The 22811-nt window shown below is 39.8% G+C and overlaps 1 protein-coding gene across 2 annotated transcripts; it reads right to left on the reverse strand.

Annotated features, from left to right (window-relative positions):
* Positions 1-6368: 6368 nt before the first annotated feature.
* On the reverse strand, positions 6369-21510 carry MSMO1 (methylsterol monooxygenase 1). Of its 2 annotated transcripts, XM_047855434.1 has the most exons (7): positions 21396-21490; positions 19311-19333; positions 15583-15868; positions 11508-11656; positions 10307-10433; positions 8764-8918; positions 6369-7392 (listed from the first exon to the last, which is right to left on the reverse strand). In XM_047855434.1, the coding sequence occupies exons 3-7, from the start codon at positions 15835-15837 to the stop codon at positions 7197-7199; spliced, it is 882 nt and encodes a 293-aa protein (XP_047711390.1). In that variant the 5' UTR covers positions 15838-15868; positions 19311-19333; positions 21396-21490; the 3' UTR covers positions 6369-7196. The 2 variants fall into 2 exon arrangements, with proteins under 2 accessions (XP_047711390.1, XP_047711389.1); XM_047855433.1 differs by lacking the exon at positions 19311-19333 and having other exon boundaries at positions 21396-21510.
* Positions 21511-22811: the final 1301 nt, after the last annotated feature.

A 22811-nucleotide genomic window follows, 5' to 3' on the forward strand; every position in this document is an offset into this window, starting at 1 on the left:
GCCCATTTTTTAATGGGATTATTTGGTTTTTTGGTGTTGAGTTGTATGAATTCTCTATATATTTTGAGTGCTAACCTCCTATTAGATATATCATTTGTGACTATCTTCTCCCATTCACTAGGTTGCCTTTTCATTTTGTTGATGGTTTCCTTTGTTATGCAAAAGCTTTTTAGTTTGCTATAGTCCCATTTGCTTATTTTTGCTTTTTTTCCTTTGCTGGTGGAGACACATCCAGAAAAAAAGTTGCTTCACAGTTGAATTCTACCAAACATTTAAAGGCGAGTTAATACCTATAATGTCTCAAACTCTTCCAAAAAAAATTAAAGAGAAGGGAAAGCTTACAAACACATTTTACATGGCCAGAATTACCCTGATACCAAAACCAGCAAAAATGAAACAAAAAAAGAAAATTGCAGGTCAACATACCTGATTAATATAGATGAGACAATCCTCAACAAAATATTAGCAAACTGAATCCAACCATATATTAAAAGGATTACATACCACAATCAAGTGGGATTTATCTCAGGGATGCAAGGATGGTTCAACATCGGCAAATCAATCAACATAACACATCACATTAACAAAATAAAAGATAAAATAATATAACCATCTCAATAGACGCAGATAAAGCACTTGAAAAAATTCAACATTCATTCATGATGAAAATTCCCAATAAAGTGAGTATAGAGGGGATATACCTCAACATAATAAAGGTCATATATTAACATCATACTCAACTTTGAAACTTACAAGACACTGATGAAAAAAAATGAAAAAGACACAAATAAATGGAAAGATATTCTGCGCTCATGGATTGGAAGAATTAACATTGTTAAAATGCCCATATTACCTAAGTCAATCTACAGATTCCTTATAATATCTATTGAAATTTCAACAGTATACTTCACAGAACTAGAACAAATCTGAAATTTTTACAGAACTACAAAAGATCCTGAGTAGCCAAACCAATCTTGAGAAAGAAGAAGAAAGCTAAAGGCATCACTCTTCCTAATTTCAAACTATACTACAAAGCTATAGTAATCAATACAGTCTGGTATTGATATAAAAACAGACACACAGATCAATGGAACAGAATTTGAGAGCCCAGAAACAAATTTATAGATACAAAGAACAGACTAGTGGCTTCCAAAAGGGGAAGGGGGTCAACAGTATGGTGCTGGATGGTAATGAAGTTTGTGGGGGTGATCACTTTGTGGTGCATACAGATGTCAAATCATAAATCTGTACATCTGAAATCTCTATATTAAAAACAACAAAATGGACTTTATATTTCTGAGATAAATCCCATCTGATAATGTATACTCCTTTTTGTATCATCCTAGATTTTGTTTGCTAGTATTTTCTTATGAATTTGTGCATATATACTCAAAAGGGATATTGCTCTGTAGTTTCTCCTTATTGTGATGTTGTTAATCTGGTTTTGGTATCTAGGTAATACTGGTCTCACAGAATGCATGTGAACTGAGTTTTAAACACTGCTGTTCTCTCTCTCTCTCTGTCTCTTTCAATTTATCTATCAGGTCACTGCCAAGTGTTTTCACTTTCTTGGAAAGTCTATACACCTATAGGTATAAAGACTTGGGTCAACAATGATTGATTAAACATTCATCCACTTAATAAATATTTATAATGAAATCATTTTTTAAGAAGCATTTTTCAGCGTATTCTGGTTTCAGTCCAAAATAGCTGTATTTTAATTTTATTTAGCATTCTTAGAACACCAAACACTGTGTAGGAACTGGGATGGCTACTGTGGATAAGATCATCGCTATGACAATCCCTGAGTCTCCTGGGAGATGCAGACCAGCACATATCCAGTGTGCTAAGTTCTACGATAGGAGAAGTCAACAGTCAACAGTGTTATGGGAGTGCTTCAGAGGAGTACCCATGTCTGACCAGAAGAGAAGAGGTTAGGGGCGCCTGGGTGGCTCAGTCGGTTAAGCGTCCGACTTCGGCTCAGGTCATGATCTCACGGTCTGTGGGTTCGAGCCCCGTGTTGGGCTCTGTGCTGACAGCTCGGAGCCTGGAGCCTGTTTCAGATTCTGTGTCTCCCTCTCTCTCTGCCCCTCCCCCGTTCATGCTCTGTCTCTCTCTGTGTCAAAAATAAATAAACACTGGGGAGCCTGGGTGGCACAGTCGGTTAAGCGTCCAACTTCAGCCAGGTCACGATCTCGCGGTCCGGGAGTTCGAGCCCCGAGTCAGGCTCTGGGCTGATGGCTCAGAGCCTGGAGCCTGTTTCCGATTCTGTGTCTCCCTCTCTCTCTGCCCCTCCCCCGTTCATGCTCTGTCTCTCTCTGTCCCAAAAATAAATAAACGTTGAAACAAAAAAAAATTTTTTTAAATAAAAAAAAATAAAAAATAAAAAAAAATAAATAAACATTAAAAAATAAAAAATGAGGGGCACCTGGGTGGCGCAGTCGGTTAAGCGTCCGACTTCAGCCAGGTCACGATCTCGCGGTCCGTGAGTTCGAGCCCCGCGTCAGGCTCTGGGCTGATGGCTCAGAGCCTGGAGTCTGTTTCCGATTCTGGGTCTCCCTCTCTCTCTGCCCCTCCCCCGTTCATGCTCTGTCTCTCTCTGTCCCAAAAATAAATAAACGTTGAAAAAAAAAATTTAAAAAAAAATAAATAAATAATTAAAAATGTAAAAAAATAAAAAAAAAAAAGAGAAGAGGTTAGAAAACGATCACCAGAAGGGAGAAGAAATTGAACAGAAGAGGCTAGGGCATCTCTGGATACTGAGGAGGCCATGGATCAAGTGGGCATGAGGCTGAGAACAGACAGACTCTAAGGTTACCTGCTGAACCGTGGATCCTAAACCTTTTTCCAGAACTGATTCCCAGAATGAATCTGGGCATCAGGATATATTTTTCCCCAGACAGAGATTGAAACTGAACCCAACCTACAGAAAAAGACAAAGGCTGAAAAGATTCTCTTGCTGCCTGATTATCTAAAATGGTTTCACAATCATATTTGCAAATTCTTTCCCCCCTCAGGAACTTCGAAATTTCAAAGTGCATTTAAAGCTATTAGGCACTTGATTAAATATCTCCTCCTCTCTCCTGGGATTCAGTTCTCAATCTTAGCAGGGCACTCTTGCTTCTTTTCCCAACTACAGATCATTTTCCCTTGGTAAGGAAGTGTAAGGGCTGAGTAGCTCCAACTGCTACTCTGTATGCTAACAGTGCATCACCTACTCGTGAGCAGTAACCAATGCCCTATTCTTGCTTCTTACTCTCTACTTCTTCTGTTACTAGCAGATGAATTATTTTATAGCAAAGAAAGCTCACTGAATCTCCATGGGCTACAAGAAGGCACATTCAAATCTGCCAAAAGGTTAAACAAAATTTAAAATTTTCTTTATAAGGTGGACACAATCTTTTGTCAAATTCGACAGACACGCGTGCCCTCTACACGTACCAAGCAGCATACTCCATAAGAATCTATGTTACTGAAGTCAAACTCTAAGCTGCCAGAACATTAAAGTGCAGCAGACTTCAACTGACCCAGGCAGCCCCGATGCAGTTTCTTTCACCTTTGGCGTGTACTTCAATGGGCATCCCCCTTTGCCCTCTGCTCTCCCCAGCATTTGCTGTTATTTACTTAAGACTTTCTCAATTGATTGTTAAAATGGCAGCACAGTTGCCAAATCCTACATTAAGGTGCTGTTGTGTGCTCTCCTCTTTTTTTAATCGATCGACATTTCTTGAACTCCTATAACATAGGAGGCATCCATCACATCAGATGTGCAAAGGATATGGAGGAAAATACAGAGAATAGGAAAATCCCAGCCTGCCCTGCAGGCAGCTTAGCCACTCATGACCTGCATGCCTTTGATCATATTAATAACCCTCGCTGCGCCTCTGTTTCAGGCTGAGAGATTAGCATGAGCAAAGGTACAATAGTACATAGTGCAAAATAGGTAACTTTGGCTAAAAAGAGGTAGCAGCACATAGTAGCCTGTGCTAAGGAGTGATAGAGACGAGTGTTACAGAACCCACAGTGGGGAGAGTGGGGAGAGGCTGCGGTCACCTGAAGCGGGAATAAGACCTCATAGGAGTGAGAAGGAGGGGGCGGTGGAGGGAGGCTTGAGCGGGGTCCTTAAAAGTAGGGAAAGGTACGGAGTTTTTAACAGAACGAATAGCTAACGTTTATTGCCCACAGCAACACATACATACTTCACATGGAGGATCTTACTTAATCCTCACAAAACTCCTATGAATTACTATTATCCTCATTTCATACGTGAGGAAATGGGTTTAGAGGAAGAGGAGGGGAAAAGGCTTTCCAGGAAGTGAAATGACTTATCTGGAGCAAAGGAATGAGACCTGCTATGAGGGCATCTGCGACTTTGTCTCTTCTGTTCCTGTCCCTGCAGTGCTGGTTTCAGTCCATGAGCAAGCAGCTCCTGTGTTTACTTGTTCCATGATCCTCTTCTCTGCCACCAGCCCTTTCCTTTCCATACACAGCGAGCATGCATCTGTCCCCGGAGTTTTGCTTATTTTCCTAGTAGGCTTAAGGTAATTTCAGTTAGTGCATTTTAGCCTCCCACATCCCCTTGCTTTTGACATGTGGACTTCAGCAGTACTCTAAAGACATTTCAAATGGTCCTCTAGTGATTTTATGTAAGAATGTCAGCATTTGCCAGTACCCTGCCATTCATGTGACCAATGGCATGCTACTCTTCCGAACATTGGCAGAGATGCTAGTCTTTTAGAATGGATTGGGAGTTAAATCCTCAGAGATGAACATACAACCCTTTGCCCCCTTGCTCACAAATGGTTTCGGGTCTTTCTCCAGCTGGGGGGATATGGGACTTGAACATGGATTTAACAGCCCTAGGCTTTACGTAAGAGCGTAAGAAATGGGAGATGTGGGACAGGGGAGGTCTCGTGACACACTGCAAACCCAGGCTTTTTTAAAGGTCTAAATGTCTTTAGCCAGGGTATGTAGAGGAGTGAGATACTAGTTCACTGGGACAACACAGACGTAACTCTAACATTCATTTTGGCTATAATATTAACCTTAAGCTCTCAAATTACTTCATTACCACTATCTTTACTTTTGGTAAAATCCAAAATAGATAACCCAAGAAACAGAATATTTTGCTATTTTCTAGAGTAGGAGAGCTATGTATTTTATTTGTACTCTAGTCTTCTTACTTGTTTCATTTTTGTCTGTCAAGTTAATAGAGAAGATAGTTTAATCCAGGGAATTTTAAGAGGTCTGGCCAGTAAATCATATTAAAATGTATTTGTACTAAAGTGTTGCGTGAGCCTTGCTTTCTGGGTAGCTACTGATTTAGAACTTTCTTCTCAAAAGCCTGTACATAATGACAAGGGGAAATTTTGGAGACCCATCCCCTGAGATTTTTGTAGAAGATGCAAGTCTCCAGTGTAGTGAGCGTAGTAGCCACAAGCACGGCTTCTGAAGTCAAAAGGCTAGCCCCGTGATCTTGAGTCACTTAACCTCTCAGACAATGCCCCCATAGAGAGACGGAGAGAATGGCATTTGCCTCAGAGACTTAAATGAAATCATACATTAAAAGCTCATGGCAGAAGTCAGGGTATACATTAAGTGCTCAGTAAGTTAACTAGTACGAAAAGAATGCATGAGGTGAACCAAGGTGTTTAGCACCATTTCCAACAGTAGATGTCACCCTCCTCCCAAGTACTGAGTCAAAACGTCTGTGCATTCCATGCACATTAGAGAACAGAGGGTAGAGAATAAAATTTCCTACAGATAGCTTATAATTAAACAGCACGATTTTAAGTACAGCCCCCAGATCGCTGTTTGAGAATTAAGAGCTAACATTTTAAACCACGCCCACACAGGAAGGGAAAGGGATAGAAAGAATGAAAAGGGTCATATGGTCTAGGTACAAATTAGAAAACATGGTCTAGCAGAATAGTCTCAGTTCAACTTTCTGAATCCTATTTGAATCTCTTTATGTTTGCAAAAGAAGGAAAAGAAACTTACCCAAAAATGGCTCCATATTATAAATAAAAATTTGGTAGAATTATCAACTCTTTGAGTTGAAATCTAGGTATGAGATTAAATCAGCTCTAAAAAAGTTTAGTTCTATTCTTCCATCTGCACAGAAAACATACACCTTCAAAACAGAGAAAAGAGCTGTCTCAATATCCTCCATCTTATTAGCTCAATGGAATTGCCTGCAATCATAGCCTTATAAATACATGTTGAAACTGCCAAAGTTCAGCAAATGAAGCACTTAAAAAAGTAGAATTACTCCTTTTATTACAAAACTTAATAATTTAACGATTTCTGTACTTTTCTTTATAAGAATAAAAAATGACAGCTGATACTCAAAACCAGAAACCAGATAATCAGACAAAAAAAAATCACATTTATTTCAACAGTTCAAAGTGCAAATACAGCAAGTCAGTCCACAATGTTTCAAGATACAGTTTTAAGTATAATGAAAACTTGATCTACAAAAATGAAAGGGTAAACAGCAGAAATAAAGCTCAATTTTTTTTAAAAATTCAAGTAACCCAAAAACCCTTAGACTAAAATATTCCACTTATGATGATTCAGAAATGCCTTCATTTATGGATACCAGTAGTATTTTGCAATCCAAAAGGACTTCTCAAAGAAAGAGAATCACCCCAAACCGGTCAACTTAGGACAAGAGTGGAGGTTCTTGGTGCGGGCTCTTCCTGATTTGGCGGCCTCACTCACACGGTCAACTGATGTGGTCCAACCCATGATACTTTGATGTTTAGGCAAATTCTAAAAAATGTGTGAAGTTCAATATGAGGCCAACACCCTGCTAAGAGTTTTTGAAACGGCCCCCATAGACTTAAAAGATTTTATAGACCAATTTTCACTTCAGGACTATGGTGTTATTGGGGGAAAGACATAGATTAATACTTCTTCCATTACTTCGCACCTTTCCGTAAGGTTAGCAACGTGGCCTTTGAAACTTCCTTGTGACAATCGTCCTTCAGTACCTATTTACTTATTTCCACACATACAGAACTTTTATATAGAGTAGAAAAAGTTCCCACTAGGAAGATAATTAAAGGTTGTTAATGTTCCTTGTATCACCTGGCAGCCAAGACACGTTTATTTCTGCTCCGCAGAAGCAATGTTAGCTACTTGCTTCAATTCAGGAAAGTGTATCTTCAGAAAGGTTTAGATGAGATATTGATTTACTCGGTCTTTTTTCCAACCTTCTTCATCTTTTCATTATAGGCAATAAATTGAGAGTCTGTTCCAAAAATTCTATCCCACCATGTAAATGTTGAAGCATAATTTCCAATGAAGTTCATATGGTGGAAATCATGATGCCGAGAACCAGCATAGAAAGGGATCAGATTTAAAGGGTTGAGAGGAATGTCATAACCACTGAAATAAAAATGATAAAGATTATGAAGGAAATAAACCCACTTCAAATAACTGACATTTTCATTGACAGTCATCTCTGCCTGTTAACTAATTCGAGTAACATTCCATGTCACCTAAGTCACATTTATTTCCGACATGTTTACAAAGACAAAACCTCACAGAAAAATGGTACATATTCTAGAAACCATTTCAAGAAATTAAAATAAAAACCTTAATAGATCTTTGGAACTTAATTTTATATATCATGGGATCAGAGAGAGGGCTTATAGTAATGAATCTTTAGACACAGCCTTTCAAGAATTATTTTTCTTTTCTGTTTTAGAGGAGCTTTCTCACCACAGTTTATAATGCCTATAAAAGTATGTGTCCTTTAGGAAAAGTTAAATGAAAGGAGTTACTGGGGACTCCTGGGTGGCTCAGTCAGTTAAGTGTCCAACTTTTGATTTCAGCTCAGGTCACGATCTCACGCTTCATGAGATGGAGCCCCGCGTTGGGCTCTGTGCTGACACCACGGAGCCTGCTTGGAATTCTCTCCCTCCCTCTCTCTCAAAAGAAAATAAATAAACAAAAATTCTAAAAAACAAAACATATGTAACAAACAAGGCTAACATGAACCAAGAGGTTACAAGACATATAACCTAACAAAAATGGGCAAACGATATAAAAGGGTTACTCAAAGAAGACAAAACACATCTACTGATGAGCACACACAGAAGCACAGCCTCTCAAGTCCCTGAAGAAATGCAGATCACAATACTGAAAACTCTTCAGTTCTCTTAAGGACAAAGAGTAAAAGACTGTATCTATCCGGCTTGGAAGGTGTTGCGGGAGGGCAAGCATTCTCATATATACTCCTCCTGGGAATGTAAATAGGGACCCTTTTGGAAGGCAGTTGGGCAGTATCAGTCAAAATTTTATTTTACTTGACCAAGCAATACATGACTACATTCTAACTGTAAAAATGACAACTGCCAGAGACAGGAATGTAAAAAAAAAAAAAAAAAGTTTATCCAATGATTATGTTCTCATGTTTCCGTTAAATAAAAATAACAAAACTAATGTGTCTTACTAGTCTGCTTAGAAAGATCAGGGCGCCCGGGGGACTCAGTCGGTTAAGCATCCGACTTTGGCTCAGGTCATAATCTCGTGGTTTGTGACTTCGAGCCCCGCGTCGGGCTCTGTGCTGACCGCTCGGAGCCTGAAGCCTGCTTCAGATTCTGTGTCTCCCCCTCTCTCTGCCCCTCCCATGCTCATGCTCTGTCTCCGAATAATAAGTAAACGTTAAAAAAATTTTTTAAAAAGATAATCTTATGACTATGAAAACAAAGATATATTTTGATACCTTATACCTAAATAGAAACCATAGCTCACCTATGGACGTCAATAGTTTCCATCAAACGAATGGTCACCCATGCCCAAAGGAAAATGACATGATCACATAAAAGCATGATTCCAATAAAAAATCCAGTTCCAAGAATCAGAGTTTCCAAGGGATGTGCATATTCAGCTTCCATTCCAAATGGAGCCTAAAATAAATAGGTAAGAATTACTTAATGTGTTGTGACTGTTAATTTTATGTGTCAGCTTAGCTAGGCTACAGTGCCCAACAGTTTGGTCAAATACCTGTCTGGATACTGTTGTGGAAGTACTTTTTTGATGTGACCAACATTTAAGTGAGGAGACTTTGAGTAAAGGAGATTACTCTCCATACTGCAAGTGCTCTTTATCCAATCAGTCGAAGACCTTAAAAGCAAAGACTGAGGCTTCTCAAGGAAGAAAGGATTCTCAAGACTGAAATACAGAAACCCTGCTCAAATTTCCAGCCTGTGGTCTGTCTGCATTTCAGACTTGCCAGGCCCCACAATCACATGAGCCAATTCCCTAAAATAAATCTGTGTGTATCTCCTATTGATTTTGTTTCTCTGGAGAACCATGACGAATACATAACATTAAATATATTCTAATTTATCTATACATATGGTTTTATAATATTATATTGTTTCTTTTTGTAATGACAGTATACCTGCTGAAGATATATAAACAATAACCGTAATTCTCAATAAAAACATTTTTGGGGGGGCCTGGATGGCTTAGTTGGTTGAGTTCAACTCTTGATTTCAGCTCATGATTTCACGGTTCAGGAGTTTGAGCCCCGTGTTGGGCTCTATGCTGACAGTGCGTAACCTGCTTGGGATTCTCTCTCCCTTTCTCTCTGACCCTCCCCTGCTTGCTCATGCGTGCGCGCGCTCTCTCTCTCTCTCTCAAAAATAAAGAAAACTTAAAGCAAACATCTTTTTGTTTCTACCAAACATCAAAAGGTCTAAAGATGTCCTTAGTAAAATCTTAATAACTGCCTTTAATGGTGTTAGATAAAAACATTAAACAACTTAATCTCTAATTTTGGTTTATGAAGTTGAATTTATTCTGCCCAGAAAAGGACACTTGATTTAGCAGACCATGTAATCAAGATCAATGTGGAACACATTGACATAACCAGTTGGACAAAGGTACGTGAAAGCAGTTCTGATCAAATCAGTTTTTGTGGAGGCCAGAATGACGTGGAAATGTGTTAATCAAACAAGTCAGTAATTGTTTCAGAAGTTTAAAGATGAAAGGTTCATTGTTTTGGGATCCAATTTAAATGACTTTAACATCACTATGGCCTCTATTAATCTGCCACATACCAACTGTGATAGGATAGTGCTCTGGCCCCAAAGATGAGTGACTGAACTATTTCATATAACATTTTTCTTGAAAATTTATAGAACTGGTTGTATGTATGTGCGTGTGTGTGTATTATGGTCTTAACATGTTCATGCCAAATAAAAAGCAATACAAACATCACTGACAGTTTCTTAAAAGCTTGAAGAAAAACATTTTGCCTCTAATAGGAAAAAAAAAAATTCTAACATACCTGAAACTCATGATGAACTTTATGAATATATTTATATATTCTTTTATGATGTAAGAGCCTATGCAGAAAATAGTGCCAGGTATCTTCAATCACTGCACAGCCTAAGCATTTTACCAACAGCAGACACCTTTAAGATGAAAATACTGTAATGAGTATACAATAACTTACTTAAACAATCTAGATTTCTCCTTGGGATCACTGCTTGAGGAATTACATGAAACCAAATACCCACTAACCACCTGACCTAACTGGATACACTGACCAGCAAACTCTCAGAACTGATAAGTACAACGTGACTATATTATAGCTGGCATTATAATACCTCTGAAGAAGGGGTAAAGAGATCAACACTGTAGCAATTCTAATTCATTTTTTAAAAATGCACATGTATAGGGGTGCCTGGCTGGTTCAGCAGGTAGAACACGTAACTCTTGATCTCAGGGTTGTGAGTTTGAGCTCCACATTGCTCCACTTAAAAAAAAAAAAAAAAAAAAAAACCTGAAAAAATTTCACATGTATAAAATCAGAGTTAAACAAAATCCAAAACTTCTAGGAAAGGAATAATACTGATGAAGGACTTGAACTGAGATTATTAAGAGTTAAAATCATCACTTCTTTTCCACCAAAGAGAGGGTCATAAGAGCAAGGGGCAAAAACATTTTATATACAAATGAACACATACACAACGCTTTTATACGTTAAACATATATTACAAAGAAAAGAAAAAGTGTACACCTAATAGTGGTATATCTGTATTTGGGTATGTCAGGAGCAAACAGTTGAACACAAATATTATTTGAACACAAATACTTGTGCTCAGATAATATATATGTGTCTATATGGACACAACTTTTATAAATCTCACAATTACTCTCTTCTCTTTTTATTCATTTTGGACTTAAAATGTAACAGAGTTTTTCTTGGTTGAAGCATATGGATCTGTATACAGTCACATAAAGGGTGCTACTGAAACTTCTGATGTAAGAAATCACTTTCCAATAAAATATTACATTAAAATACAGAGAGATAAAAAATGGGAACATTTTAAGTTTCTACTAATGGTTTACTTTTCTACATTGTATCTACTTCTAAAGTTTAGAATAAACATTAACCAAATGAAGAAAGAAGATCAACATTAAGGATATTTTAACTAGATAATAAACCATGACTGAGTATCAAAATCAAATCTTTATCTACATACCATCTTGGCATTCTTTCCCAATCATAAGGAATATTAAAATACTCTGTAAAATAATAAGTTCCACATATCAAAGGAAGCTGGATACAAAAGTGATTAAAGAGAAGTACTTTAAAACATTTCCACTGGTTTTCCCATGTTTCTGGTTTATCCTAGGGAGAAAAATCGTAGTATTTAGTATTGTGTCGGTAATTTGACCTGAAAATCAGAGTGAATTCTAATTATTTCTGTAATGTTTCTATGTGACCTTAATTCTACGTTATTTAATTAATCTTATATTACAGTGACTATGTTGCAATAAGCAAGGGCCAGGAATCACAGCACCCTCCCCTTCTAAATTCTTGACAACTACGGTATGAGTTAAAATAGGTGAAGAAACTGTTCCCAAACAAACCCAGGAATAAAGGTCACAAACAAACTGAAAAACAAACAAAAAAAAAAACCAACAAAAAAAACCCACCACACCATGAATCACTCTTCCGTCTTTGCTGCCCACAGAGCCCTCACTTCTGTCAGCAGGAATTTCAGAGAAGACATGTGTTATGCTGAGATCACAGGCAGGTTCTCCCAGCTGTCATACAGACCGCACTGGAAACCTGGATTACGGAGGTGAAGTGATGCCTCCAGCCATTTAGCGGTACTCAGAAATAAGTGTATTCCCAGAAATAAGTGGATTTTTGTCATATCCAATGACAGAATTATAACTCTCTGAGCTGGAAGAACGTCAGAAATGAGTCCGGTGGTTCCCAAAGAATGGAGAGCTACTGCCCACAGATGACGACATTCAGAGATGAAAGTCAAAATGAGAAAAGTGAGATCAATGTTGTAAAAATGTTCAGAAAACCTCATCAGGATATCGACTTGGTTAGCAAGCCATATAAAAAATCTAAATTTATTTGATTTAAAGGGCTGCAGTTAGATAAGAAAAGGTGCTTCTGGTTTCATAAAAAGACGGTGATAATATGTAATAGTTATTGCTTTGTTTTGCATGTCCTTACTTAAAAATCCAGACAGCTGCCAAACTTTTTTAACTAAACCATAATATCCCAAGCAAGGAAACTACTGCTCAGCAGTAGAAGCCCAGAGAGGTCTACTACCTTGCCCAGGATCACACGGGCAGGGACCCGAACTAGGACTAACTAAAATCTAGGTCTCCAGTTCTGGTCTTAAAATTCTCTTTTTTGTTGCTCTTAAAATCCCTTGAGTTATCTTCTCTAACAAAAAAAAGAAAAAGCATTTAATAGATAACCAATCTAGAGAGCCAGCCTCCAATCTCAGGGCCACCATCACTAGCTAACTAGCTCCGAGATGCTCACAACTCTGTTTCCTCAACAATAAAATGAAGGGATTAGACAAGATAATTATTAATTAGCTATCTCTACTCTGAGATTATCTGACCTCCTTACTCCAAACCTCCAGTCTGTGACTGGGGACAAAATAAAGAGCCTAGCTTGCGCAAATTTTCCCTACAAATTCCATTTAACAAACTTTTAATATCCTAGCTTGAATGTGATACCCTAATTTAGCTGCAGAAATTAACACACAAATCAGTCAACTATAAAATCACATGGTGGGGCGCCTGGGTGGTGCAGTCGGTTAAGCGTCCGACTTCAGCCAGGTCACGATCTTGCGGTCCGTGAGTTCGAGCCCCGCGTCGGGCTCTGGGCTGATGGCTCAGAGCCTGGAGCCTGTTTCCGATTCTGTGTCTCCCTCTCTCTCTGCCCCTCCCCCGTTCATACTCTGTCTCTCTCTGTCCCAAAAATAAATAAACGTTGAAAAAAAAAATTAAAAAAAAAAATAAATAAAATCACATGGTTAAAGTGTACATAAATTAGTTTAAAAGATAATGAACAATGGGGGAGACTTGGGGGGGGTAATCTGCTTGGAATTCTCTCCCTCCTCTCTCTGGCCCTCCCCTTGCTAGCTCTCTCTCAAAATAAATAAATAAATAAATATTAGAAAAAAAGATAACGAACAATCAAAAACTCCTACCTAGTGGAATATCAGAGTTTACTGTATTTTACACTTTATATATCACTGCATCCTAATATGAAGGAATACCATTATTAGGACAATCGAATGTTTTTAGTATACGCGTCCCTGAGGAAAACTGCTAGAGAACTACGAAGACGTGATGTTCTGTAAATTTCCCTCTCACTAGTGAGCACGCGCACTGACTATCCCCTAGTCTATCCTGTTTGAAACTGCTCTCCTCACCGCCAGAAACCTTCTTCCTGTGCCCACAAACAAGGGTTTCAGGGCTTTTGCCTTCAAAATGCATAAACCTGTAATTAACTGTACTGATTCTGTTGCTTGTTTTTAAACCCTTTTATCTTATGAGAACTTGTACTGATTTACCAACACAGTTCATTTTGGTATCAAAAAAGCTCAAAGCAGGGATTTTGATGGTGTTGTTGAACCTCAAAGGAAGACAAGACAGCATGAGGCCATATACCCGCCCTTTCCATTTGTTTCTAAATCCACCTGTAACCAACTAGACAATTACTTGTACGGTCTTTTGCCACCTTTTAAAGTCATTCATAAAACACTGACTGAAAAAGGTCTTCTTCTCTCTGGAAAAGTGACCACCCTCTGACCAGTGAGTCAAGTGCGGAGGGCAGAAGGAGGACAGGGACACTTTGGCCTGGCCAGACATACCATGATTCAGCCCTATAAGCAAACAAATCAAGAGGTGACACACTCTAGTCAGAATCATCCCAAACATGCATGAAGACAGACATCCAAATTGAACTCTGCCTTTCAAAGCAGGCCCTGTTATAAAAAGCATTTTGGAACTTCTGTCCTTAATTTAGGGTAAGAGAATACTCCCCTTTGGGCATGTCCCTTTTTCCTTCCTCTCCAATCTTTTTGTTCTTCCCTTGGCTTACAGTCTAGTCGCCTGATCGCCTGCAGTATCCCCGGACAGGATCAATGATGGCCTTTGCGTGAGCACTTAAACTCACTGGGAGAGGCAGCGGGGCAAACAGACCCATGGGGGGAGAATGTGCACACTGCCTGCCACCTGACGGGTACTTAGTAAGTGCAAATTAGTCTCCACAAAGGAACACTCTCAAATGTTCTACCAAGACCACGTGTCCTTGAGTTTTAGTTTGGCATGACTTTTTAGAAAAGTAAACAGCAAGCATCAGAAACTATCATGGGTTTGCCAAGTGCTGATAAAGCATCTCTAATAAGCTAGTCCAGACTCTTTGCTGGGACCCCTGTCACACTCTAATTGACACTCTGGTAGAGCTCACCATTTTCCCTGTGATTAAAACTGAAAAGCAGCACTGTGTATATCTCAACACTTTGTCATGCACGGTGGGATCTCAAGAAATTTAGTACACTAACACAAGTATCTAGAAACTAGGGGCCTCAGGACTTCCTCATTTGGGATGACATGAATGCTGCTCAACCACTATCATATTATTTAAGGAAAAAACAAAACGTTTAATAACCCCAATCAAGATCTTAGAATATTAACATACACTTAGCAGCTGAGACATCAGGGGTAGGAGCGAATTGCAAATTATCTACAAATCCCCATAACTTTCCTTTCCAGCTAGTTTAAGAGATTAAAATTTCTAAGCCCAAATTAGACAAATATCACATCTAATGAAAGCATAATTTAACAAATTATTCTTGAAACATTAGCAATAACAATCTAGGGCTGTGCTGTCCAATATGGTAGAACTAGAAATGTGTGGCTATTGAACGTTTTAAATATGGCTAGTCTAAACTGAGATGGGCTAAAATTAATGTAAAATACACAATCGATTTCAAAGTCTTATTGTGAGAATAAGAACATAAAATATCTCATTAAGTACTTTTATATTGATTACTTAAGATGATAATAGTTTAGATTTATTGTATTAAATGAAGCATAATACTAAAATTAATTCCCCTATTTCTTTATACGTTTTTATGTATTCTATCAGAAAATATAAAATTATGCATGTTCCTTCACTGAATTTCCATTGGACAGCCGTGATCTAGATTCTCTCAAAACAAAGTTATATTTACTTTTAAAACATTCCGCATCAACGAGAAAATTCCATTGTAAGTCCATCACACTCACCTTCTGAATTTTGTACTTTTTCATGTAAGGTATAAATTGAAACAAAAATCCAGGTAAACAGAACAAGAAATAAAGCGCCTCATGAACTATCAAAGATCCCCATGTTGCAATCTGGAATTTCGTGTAATTATTCAACATATAGTTCCAAGCATTTTTAAATGGTTCTTGTAGAGGGTTCTCAGGTAACAGTGAATCTACATACTCCACAGCCAAGGATGCCGAACTAAAGATGCTGATACTTTCATTTGTTGCCATTTTCCGAATCTCTGCAGAAAGCCTTAGAATTCTGTAAAAATAGACAAATAAATAAATACATAAAACAGTGAAATTCCAGCAAAATGATTTTTAAAATTCATCTTCTGATAATTTTTAAAACAAAAAATACTAAATAAGTACCAATTCTCAGATCCTAAACATGTGATTAAAAAAAAAAAAAGTCAACTACTAGATGTCATCACTGTGTCCATTTGAGGACACTGATTTAAAAGCCACACGTTAAGTTTCAAGAGCAGGATCTAAAAGAACACTGGACAAAGAATTTCAGACTATATTTGATTTTTTTTTCAATATATGAAATTGATTGTCAAATTGGTTTCCATACAACACCCAGTGCTCATCCCAAAAGGTGCCCTCCTCAATACCCATCACCCACCCTCCTCTCCCTCCCACCCCCCATCAACCCTCAGTTTGTTCTCAGTTTTTAAGAGTCTCTTATGCTTTGGCTCTCTCCCTTTCTAACCTCTTTTTTTTTTTCTTCCCCTCCGCCATGGGTTTCTGTTAAGTTTCTCAGGATCCACATAAGAGTGAAACCATATGGTATCTGTCTTTCTCTGTATGGCTTATTTCACTTAGCAGAACACTCTCCAGTTCCATCCACGTTGCTACAAAGGGCCATATTTCATTCTTTCTCATTGCCATGTAGTACTCCATTGTGTATATAAACCACAATTTCTTTATCCATTCATCAGTTGATGGACATTTAGGCTTTTTCCACAATTTGGCTATTGTTGAGAGTGCTGCTATAAACATTGGGGTACAAGTGCCCCTATGCATCAGTACTCCTGTATCCCTTGGGTAAATTCCTAGCAGTGCAACTGCTGGGTCATAGGGTAGGTCTATTTTTAATTTTCTGAGGAACCTCCACAGTGCTTTCCAGAAGGGCTGCACCAGTTTGCATTCCCACCAACAGTGCAAGAGGGTTCCCGTTTCTCCACATCCTCTCCAGCATCTATAGTCTCCTGATTTGTTCATTTTGGCCACTCTGACTGGCGTGAGGTGATATCTGAGTGTGGTTTTGATTTGTATTTCCCTGATAAGGAGCGACGTTGAGCAACTTTTCATGTGCCTGTTGGCCATCCGGATGTCAGACTATCTTTAAAGAGACTTTTCAGTGTGGTCTCCTTGGAAAAACTTGTAATTTCAATTAGCAATAATGGAGTTTGAGTGTCACTTAAAACCAAAAAAAAAAAAAAAAAAAAAAAAAAACCAAAACAAACAAGAAAACATCTGCCAAATAAGACTACATAAAAATTAAATACTTCTGACTGGGGAATAAATAATTATAAGTAAAGTCAAAGATCAAATGACAAACTGGAAAAAATATTTCCAACACTCATGACAAAAGGCTGCCAAGTGTGCTTTAAAGAAAGACTAAAAACCCAACAGAAAAATGACAAAAGACATTCCCAATGAGTTCATGAAAAAATAAATATAATACAAATGTTCACTAAACAAATATGCAGCTCAGTTCCACTCAAAGAAATATATCCTAAACCAAAAATCTTTAAAAGTTTCATGGTGCTCAGAACCCAGTATTGGTAACACACTTTGGGGAAACAGGCAGCATTATACATTGCTAATGGAAGGATTAGTATGTCTGAGGAAAAATTCACAATATTTGTCACAATTAAAAATAAATACACCCTTTGATCCAGCAATTTTCTTACTCAGGTACAAAGACAGTGACACTAAGACTGAAGGAAGCATTGCTTATAGCAGCCAAAATAAAGAAAAAAGAAAAACAACATAAATAAGTCCATCAACAAGAAAGGAGTTAAATAAACCCTAAGTCCTTTCACAGGCAATTATACAGCCACTTAAAAGAACAAGGAAAATCTGTATGTTCTTCATAGAAGGATGTCTAAGATACAATGTTAAATGCAACAGCAAGTTGCAGAATAATACCCATAAACAAGAGCCCCCCCCACTTTGTTTCTGTGAAAACGTTATATATTTATCTGTGTGCGTGCACACGTACACACACACACACACACACACACACACACACACACACGATGTATGGAAGGATATCCAGGAAACAATTGAGAGTGGTGACCTTTAGAGGAAGAGATCAAGAGGAAAAGATGCACACTCTTGTCCATGTGCACACACGGGATGAGGGGCGGTGAGGCAGGAGGAGAAAAATTCTACTTTCCATTTTATACCTTTTTGCAATTATAATTTTCTCATGAATATACTTTACCTATATAGTAAATAAGCATAACGGGTCATGAAATCAGAAAAGAAAAACTTACAAAGAATGTTACTTTCCTTAAAATGTTCCCTGTTGTTCCTAATGTGCAAATTATGAAGGACAACTTTAAAGACAAATTGTTTAAAGCCTCAGAAGCATTCTTTTTTTTTTAATGTTTATTTATTTTTGAAGCAGAAAGAGAAAGACAGTGAGCAGAGGAGGAGCAGAGAGAATCCGAAGCAGCTCCAGGCTCTGAGCTGCCAGCACAGAGCCCGACACGGAGCTAGAACACGAATGGTGAGATCATGATCTGAGCCAAAGTCGGACGCTTAACCCACTGAGTCACCCAGGCGCCCCAGAAGCACTCTTAACAGTGCTCAAAATGCCCCACTCCCAAGGCTGACCTCTCACTGTGCCTCATAGAGGATACTGGGGAGCTCAGTCAACTTGCTCAGGTCTCTGAATTCACTTTGTATCCTTAGTTCTTTTGTCCTACTCATTCTCAAATGGCTTATACTCTGGGACTACAGTTACATCCTGGCCATTCCAACCTCAAAGTTTCTCTTTTCTCACTCACCCTCTCTGGGAGTGACTAGTGTTTTGTTCCCTTCTTACCTTAAGAACTAGTCTGTCACTTATCCTTTCTTACTTTTCATCTTGCCCTCTTCACTGAGTCCATTCCTTCAAGTTTAGAAAACATACTCATGTCTTCATACCCGTACTTTCACAAGAAAGTCTTCCTTTCTTGTGAAAAGTCTTCCTAACCTGTATCCCCCACTTCCCCAAGCCACTGTCCCACTTTTCTTCTTTGAACCAACCTCTTTTTTCTCTAGGGAGAAATCAACAAAAAGCCTCTCCCTGCTTTGTTCGCATCCAAACACGTCACTCAACCACTTGCAATCTAGCTCCCATTCACGCCAAGGTGTCTTCAGTCTCCTAACTCACAAGATAAAAGTCATTCCAATCCTCATTTTTCATGAGATCATCGCCAAATTTGACAATGCTTAACCAACACCACTTAGTAGCTGTGTGACGTTAAGCAACTTATAGAACCTCTCTGAACCTCAGTTTTATCATCTGCAAAATGTACAGAATAGTAACTAGAAGGTGGGATCTTTTCATAATGTATGTGTATGTTTATATATATATACGATATATATATCATATATATATCTCATTTATATATATATCTCATATATGAGATATATAGAGAGAGATACACATATCACTACAATGTACACCTTAAATATCTTACCTGTCAATTACACCTCAATAAAGCTGAAAAAGAAAAATAGTTTTAATGAGTCCAAGACATAATACACGTGAAGTACTTAACTTAGGACCTGACACACAGTAGCTAAGCGAACAATAATTGAGCACTTCTATATGCCGGGAACTGTGTTCTAAGAGCGCTCCATGCTCTCTCTATATTAAAGACTTTAATCCTTCACAAAGCAGGTGATTTTATTATTTCCATCTTATAAACGAAAAACTGAGGTTTAGAAAGAGTAATCAACTTTTTTTTAATGTTTATTTTTGAGACATAGAGAGCATGGGGCGGGGGGGTGGGGAGCAAAGAAAGAGGGAGACACAGAATCTGAAACAGGCTCCAGGCTCTGAAAGGTCAGCACAGAACCCAATGCGAGGCTCGAACCCACAAACCGTGAGATCACGACCTGAACCGAAGTTGGACATTCAACCAACTGAGCCACCCAGGTGCCCCAGAGTGAGCAACTTTCTTAACCCAAGTTACAAAAATACTAAGTGGGGCAGACTATGCTCTCATCCACTATGGTCTATTGTAATCATCAATAATAAAGCACACAACAGGGGAGCCTGGGTGGCTCGGTCTGTTAAGTGTCCGACTTCAGCTCAGGTCATGATTTCAGTTGGTGGGTTGGAGCCCCGCATCGGGTTCTGTGCTGACAGCTCGGAGCCTGGAGCCTGTTTCAGATTCTGTGTCTCCCTCTCTCTCTGCCCCTCCCCTGTTCATGCTCTGTCTCTCTCTGTCTCAAAAATAAATAAACGTTAAAAAAAAAATTAAAAAAACAAACATTAAAAAAATTTTTTGCTAAAAAGAAATTATCTATAGTATCTATAGTCTTTCTGTCCCTAGCCCTTTCTCCTAAACTCCAGGTTCTGATTATCTAAAACTCTACCAGCCATCTTCAATTACACAGTTCAGAGTTCCATCAAACTCAACATGCCCCAAAATTCAGCCAACTGCTCCCTGTAACCCTGCCCAAATATTCTATCTTCCTTAACCTCTAATTTGGTGAACTGCACCATCATCTACTTAGTCATCTCTGAAAGAACGTTCCAGGTCTCTCCTCTGCTGCCTAGGTCAAGCCTTCAAACTTAGAGACTTGGTGTAATTCAGGGGTTTACTCTCCCAACACAAGAAAGGAGAGTGGATACATCTTTGCCAAATGAACAAAACCAAAAAACTAGGAATTAAATTTAAGGAGAGGGGAGGGGAAATAAAGAGTTCTTTTCCCTTTTCTTATCCTTGTGCAACCTGATTGGGAGCCTGCTCCATTCTCAGGAAGAAAAAAAAAAATGAGTTATCTGTGTATTCTCTGAGAAACTCTGAAGTTTGGCTGAGCACGGTCGGCCAGTGTCCGTCCTTTGGCCCATATACCTTGGCTGAGCCCGGACTGCAGCAAACAGTTCCCTCATTGGCTGGCGTTGTTCAATCTCTTAGCTTGCCCTCCTTAAACACTACCTTTAAGGTACAACGGCAGGGTCTAGCTAAACAGCAGAGTTAACCCCCTTCTTTAAAAAAGATGTCAAGGGAATGCATCCCTGAAAGATAAAAACCAAGGCCCTGAGCGAGGCGAAACAGGCCCTGCCAGGCCTTCACTCTTCACCTCTCTTATCTCCCACCTTCCCGCTGTATTCTCACACTTCACGTGTAACGGGCACAACACTCCCTTGTCGGTAACGTCCGCCATCCAACTCCTATTCAACCTTCAGTGACCTCCTCTCAGACGCCTTTCCCAACCCCACTACCTCCACTGCACATACGCAAGAAATCTTATCTCCCCAGTAGTGCTTCTGCTTTTGCAAAACTTTCATCACTCCTTCACCCTGTGAACTATCTCCTAATATATCCCGTCTTCGGATGACTGTAAACTTTTAAAGGGCAAGAACCATGCCCCAGCCTAAATTCATCATTTGAGATTTCACACGGCTTTCACCTGTTCCCCTTGCCTTCCGTCCTCACAGCGGGCGCTGGCGCCCTGCGAGCGCGCATCCACGGCCGACCCCGCTCCCCTCAATACCACGGAGCAGCTGGCCGGAGCCCGCCCGCTCCCCCTTCCTGGCCTACCAGTCTCACCTGGACGACCGCGCGGGAACTGCGGGCCACCGTCACCCAGACTCCACCAGGTGCTGCACCTTCGGAACCTGCCTTTCCGGCTCGAGGGTGGAGCTAAGAGCCCGAGGCGGCTTCTTTTGCTGTTATTGGCTTGCGAGGGCTCCCAACCCTCCTTCTCTGCGCTGTGATTGGTCCTTGCAGTAGGCGGACTCGTGTGACTCGCGTGAACAAATCCCTGGCGGTCCCAGCCATTGGCTCTGCGAATGGAGTGAGGATAGTGAGACCGAGGCGTCTAGCCAGTAGCCAGCGCCGCAGCGCGCCTGGAGGCGGGGAAGCGCGAGGACGCGTGACGGCGTGAGGGGGCGGACACTACCACCACGAGAGAGCCGCCTCATGGAGTTGCCTTGGCAACCGCGGTTCTTGAGGAGTTGCTGCCGGCGCCCGCGCAGTCCCTGGAAGAGGGTACCAGGCTGCCCTCCGCGCGACTTTAAGATGTGACTTGTGTAGCAGTCGCTTGGCAAAAACCTGGGAAGAAAAAGTATAAATGAGTTTTAAGATCTGTTTTGACGGTTTCTTTACAGACAGCCTTGCCTCCCTCTGCTCCTACCTTGGATCTAGATCATTCTTCTTCCTTGTTTCCCCAGCCCTAGTGTCCCTTAATAGCCCCCTATATATGGAAGATGGAGAATTTCAAACGCAATATATCTCCTGTGATCATCTAAAGAGTTATGATTACCCCCATTTTCAGATGAGAAAACACGAAGCTCAGAAAAGTTTAGCAAATGGTTTGACTTGGCAGACGGCTGCTCCCTGGGGTGTTTAGGCGTCAATCTAGCCCATAGGCCGTGACCTGAGAATGCCCATGTGGCATACGTGGTGTAATCCAGGTGGGGACAGACTGGGGCAGAGAGCTTGACGCGCTTGCAACTTTTCGGGAGCCCTAGCCTCGTCTCCACCATGTGTCAACAGTAAAATAACTTGTGTGCGAGGCAATAATAGTCGTGTGTACAGATGGTGTAATAGTATACGAATTTAAACAGGGCCTTCTAAAAATTCGCACAAAGGCACCATTTGGGCAAGGTGAAGGCACTTGCTCTTCAGTAGTTTCTGGAAACAGGATGCCGTTGTTTCTCTCAGGGCTATGCTCAAACTGGTTCTTCTGCCTTAAGTACTCAGCCATCTCTTCCCTTACCCATCACCCATCAACTCAGGCACTATCAGCTTGAGGAAGTCCCCTTTTGGTGGATGTCTCTCGATAAGTTCAGTGACTCTCTCGTCTAACTGTCCCATGTCTGACAACCACATTCTCTGTAAAGTATCAGGACAGCGAGGCCAAATCAAATGAAAAGCAAATGGATCTGCCCTTTTCGTGGTCAGAACCCTGTAGGACCCCTGTGTAGGCAGGTGAATGGTGTCCTGGAATGGATGCTGTGGTGC

This window comes from Prionailurus viverrinus, chromosome B1 (genome assembly GCF_022837055.1).
Source record: "Prionailurus viverrinus isolate Anna chromosome B1, UM_Priviv_1.0, whole genome shotgun sequence".
Classification (NCBI taxonomy): domain Eukaryota; kingdom Metazoa; phylum Chordata; class Mammalia; order Carnivora; family Felidae; genus Prionailurus; species Prionailurus viverrinus.

Bases quoted from the DNA above. Each gene is read 5' to 3' on its own strand.
- MSMO1 (XM_047855433.1), bottom strand. From the start codon at position 15,837: ATGGCAACAAATGAAAGTATCAGCATCTTTAGTTCGGCATCCTTGGCT. The intron at 10,434-11,507 runs GTATGTAGATAA...TTCATCTTAAAG, and splicing joins TGGGAAAGAATGCCAAGATG to GTGTCTGCTGTTGGTAAAAT. The intron at 7,393-8,763 runs GTGAGCTATGGT...TTTTTATTTCAG, and splicing joins GAAACTATTGACGTCCATAG to TGGTTATGACATTCCTCTCA.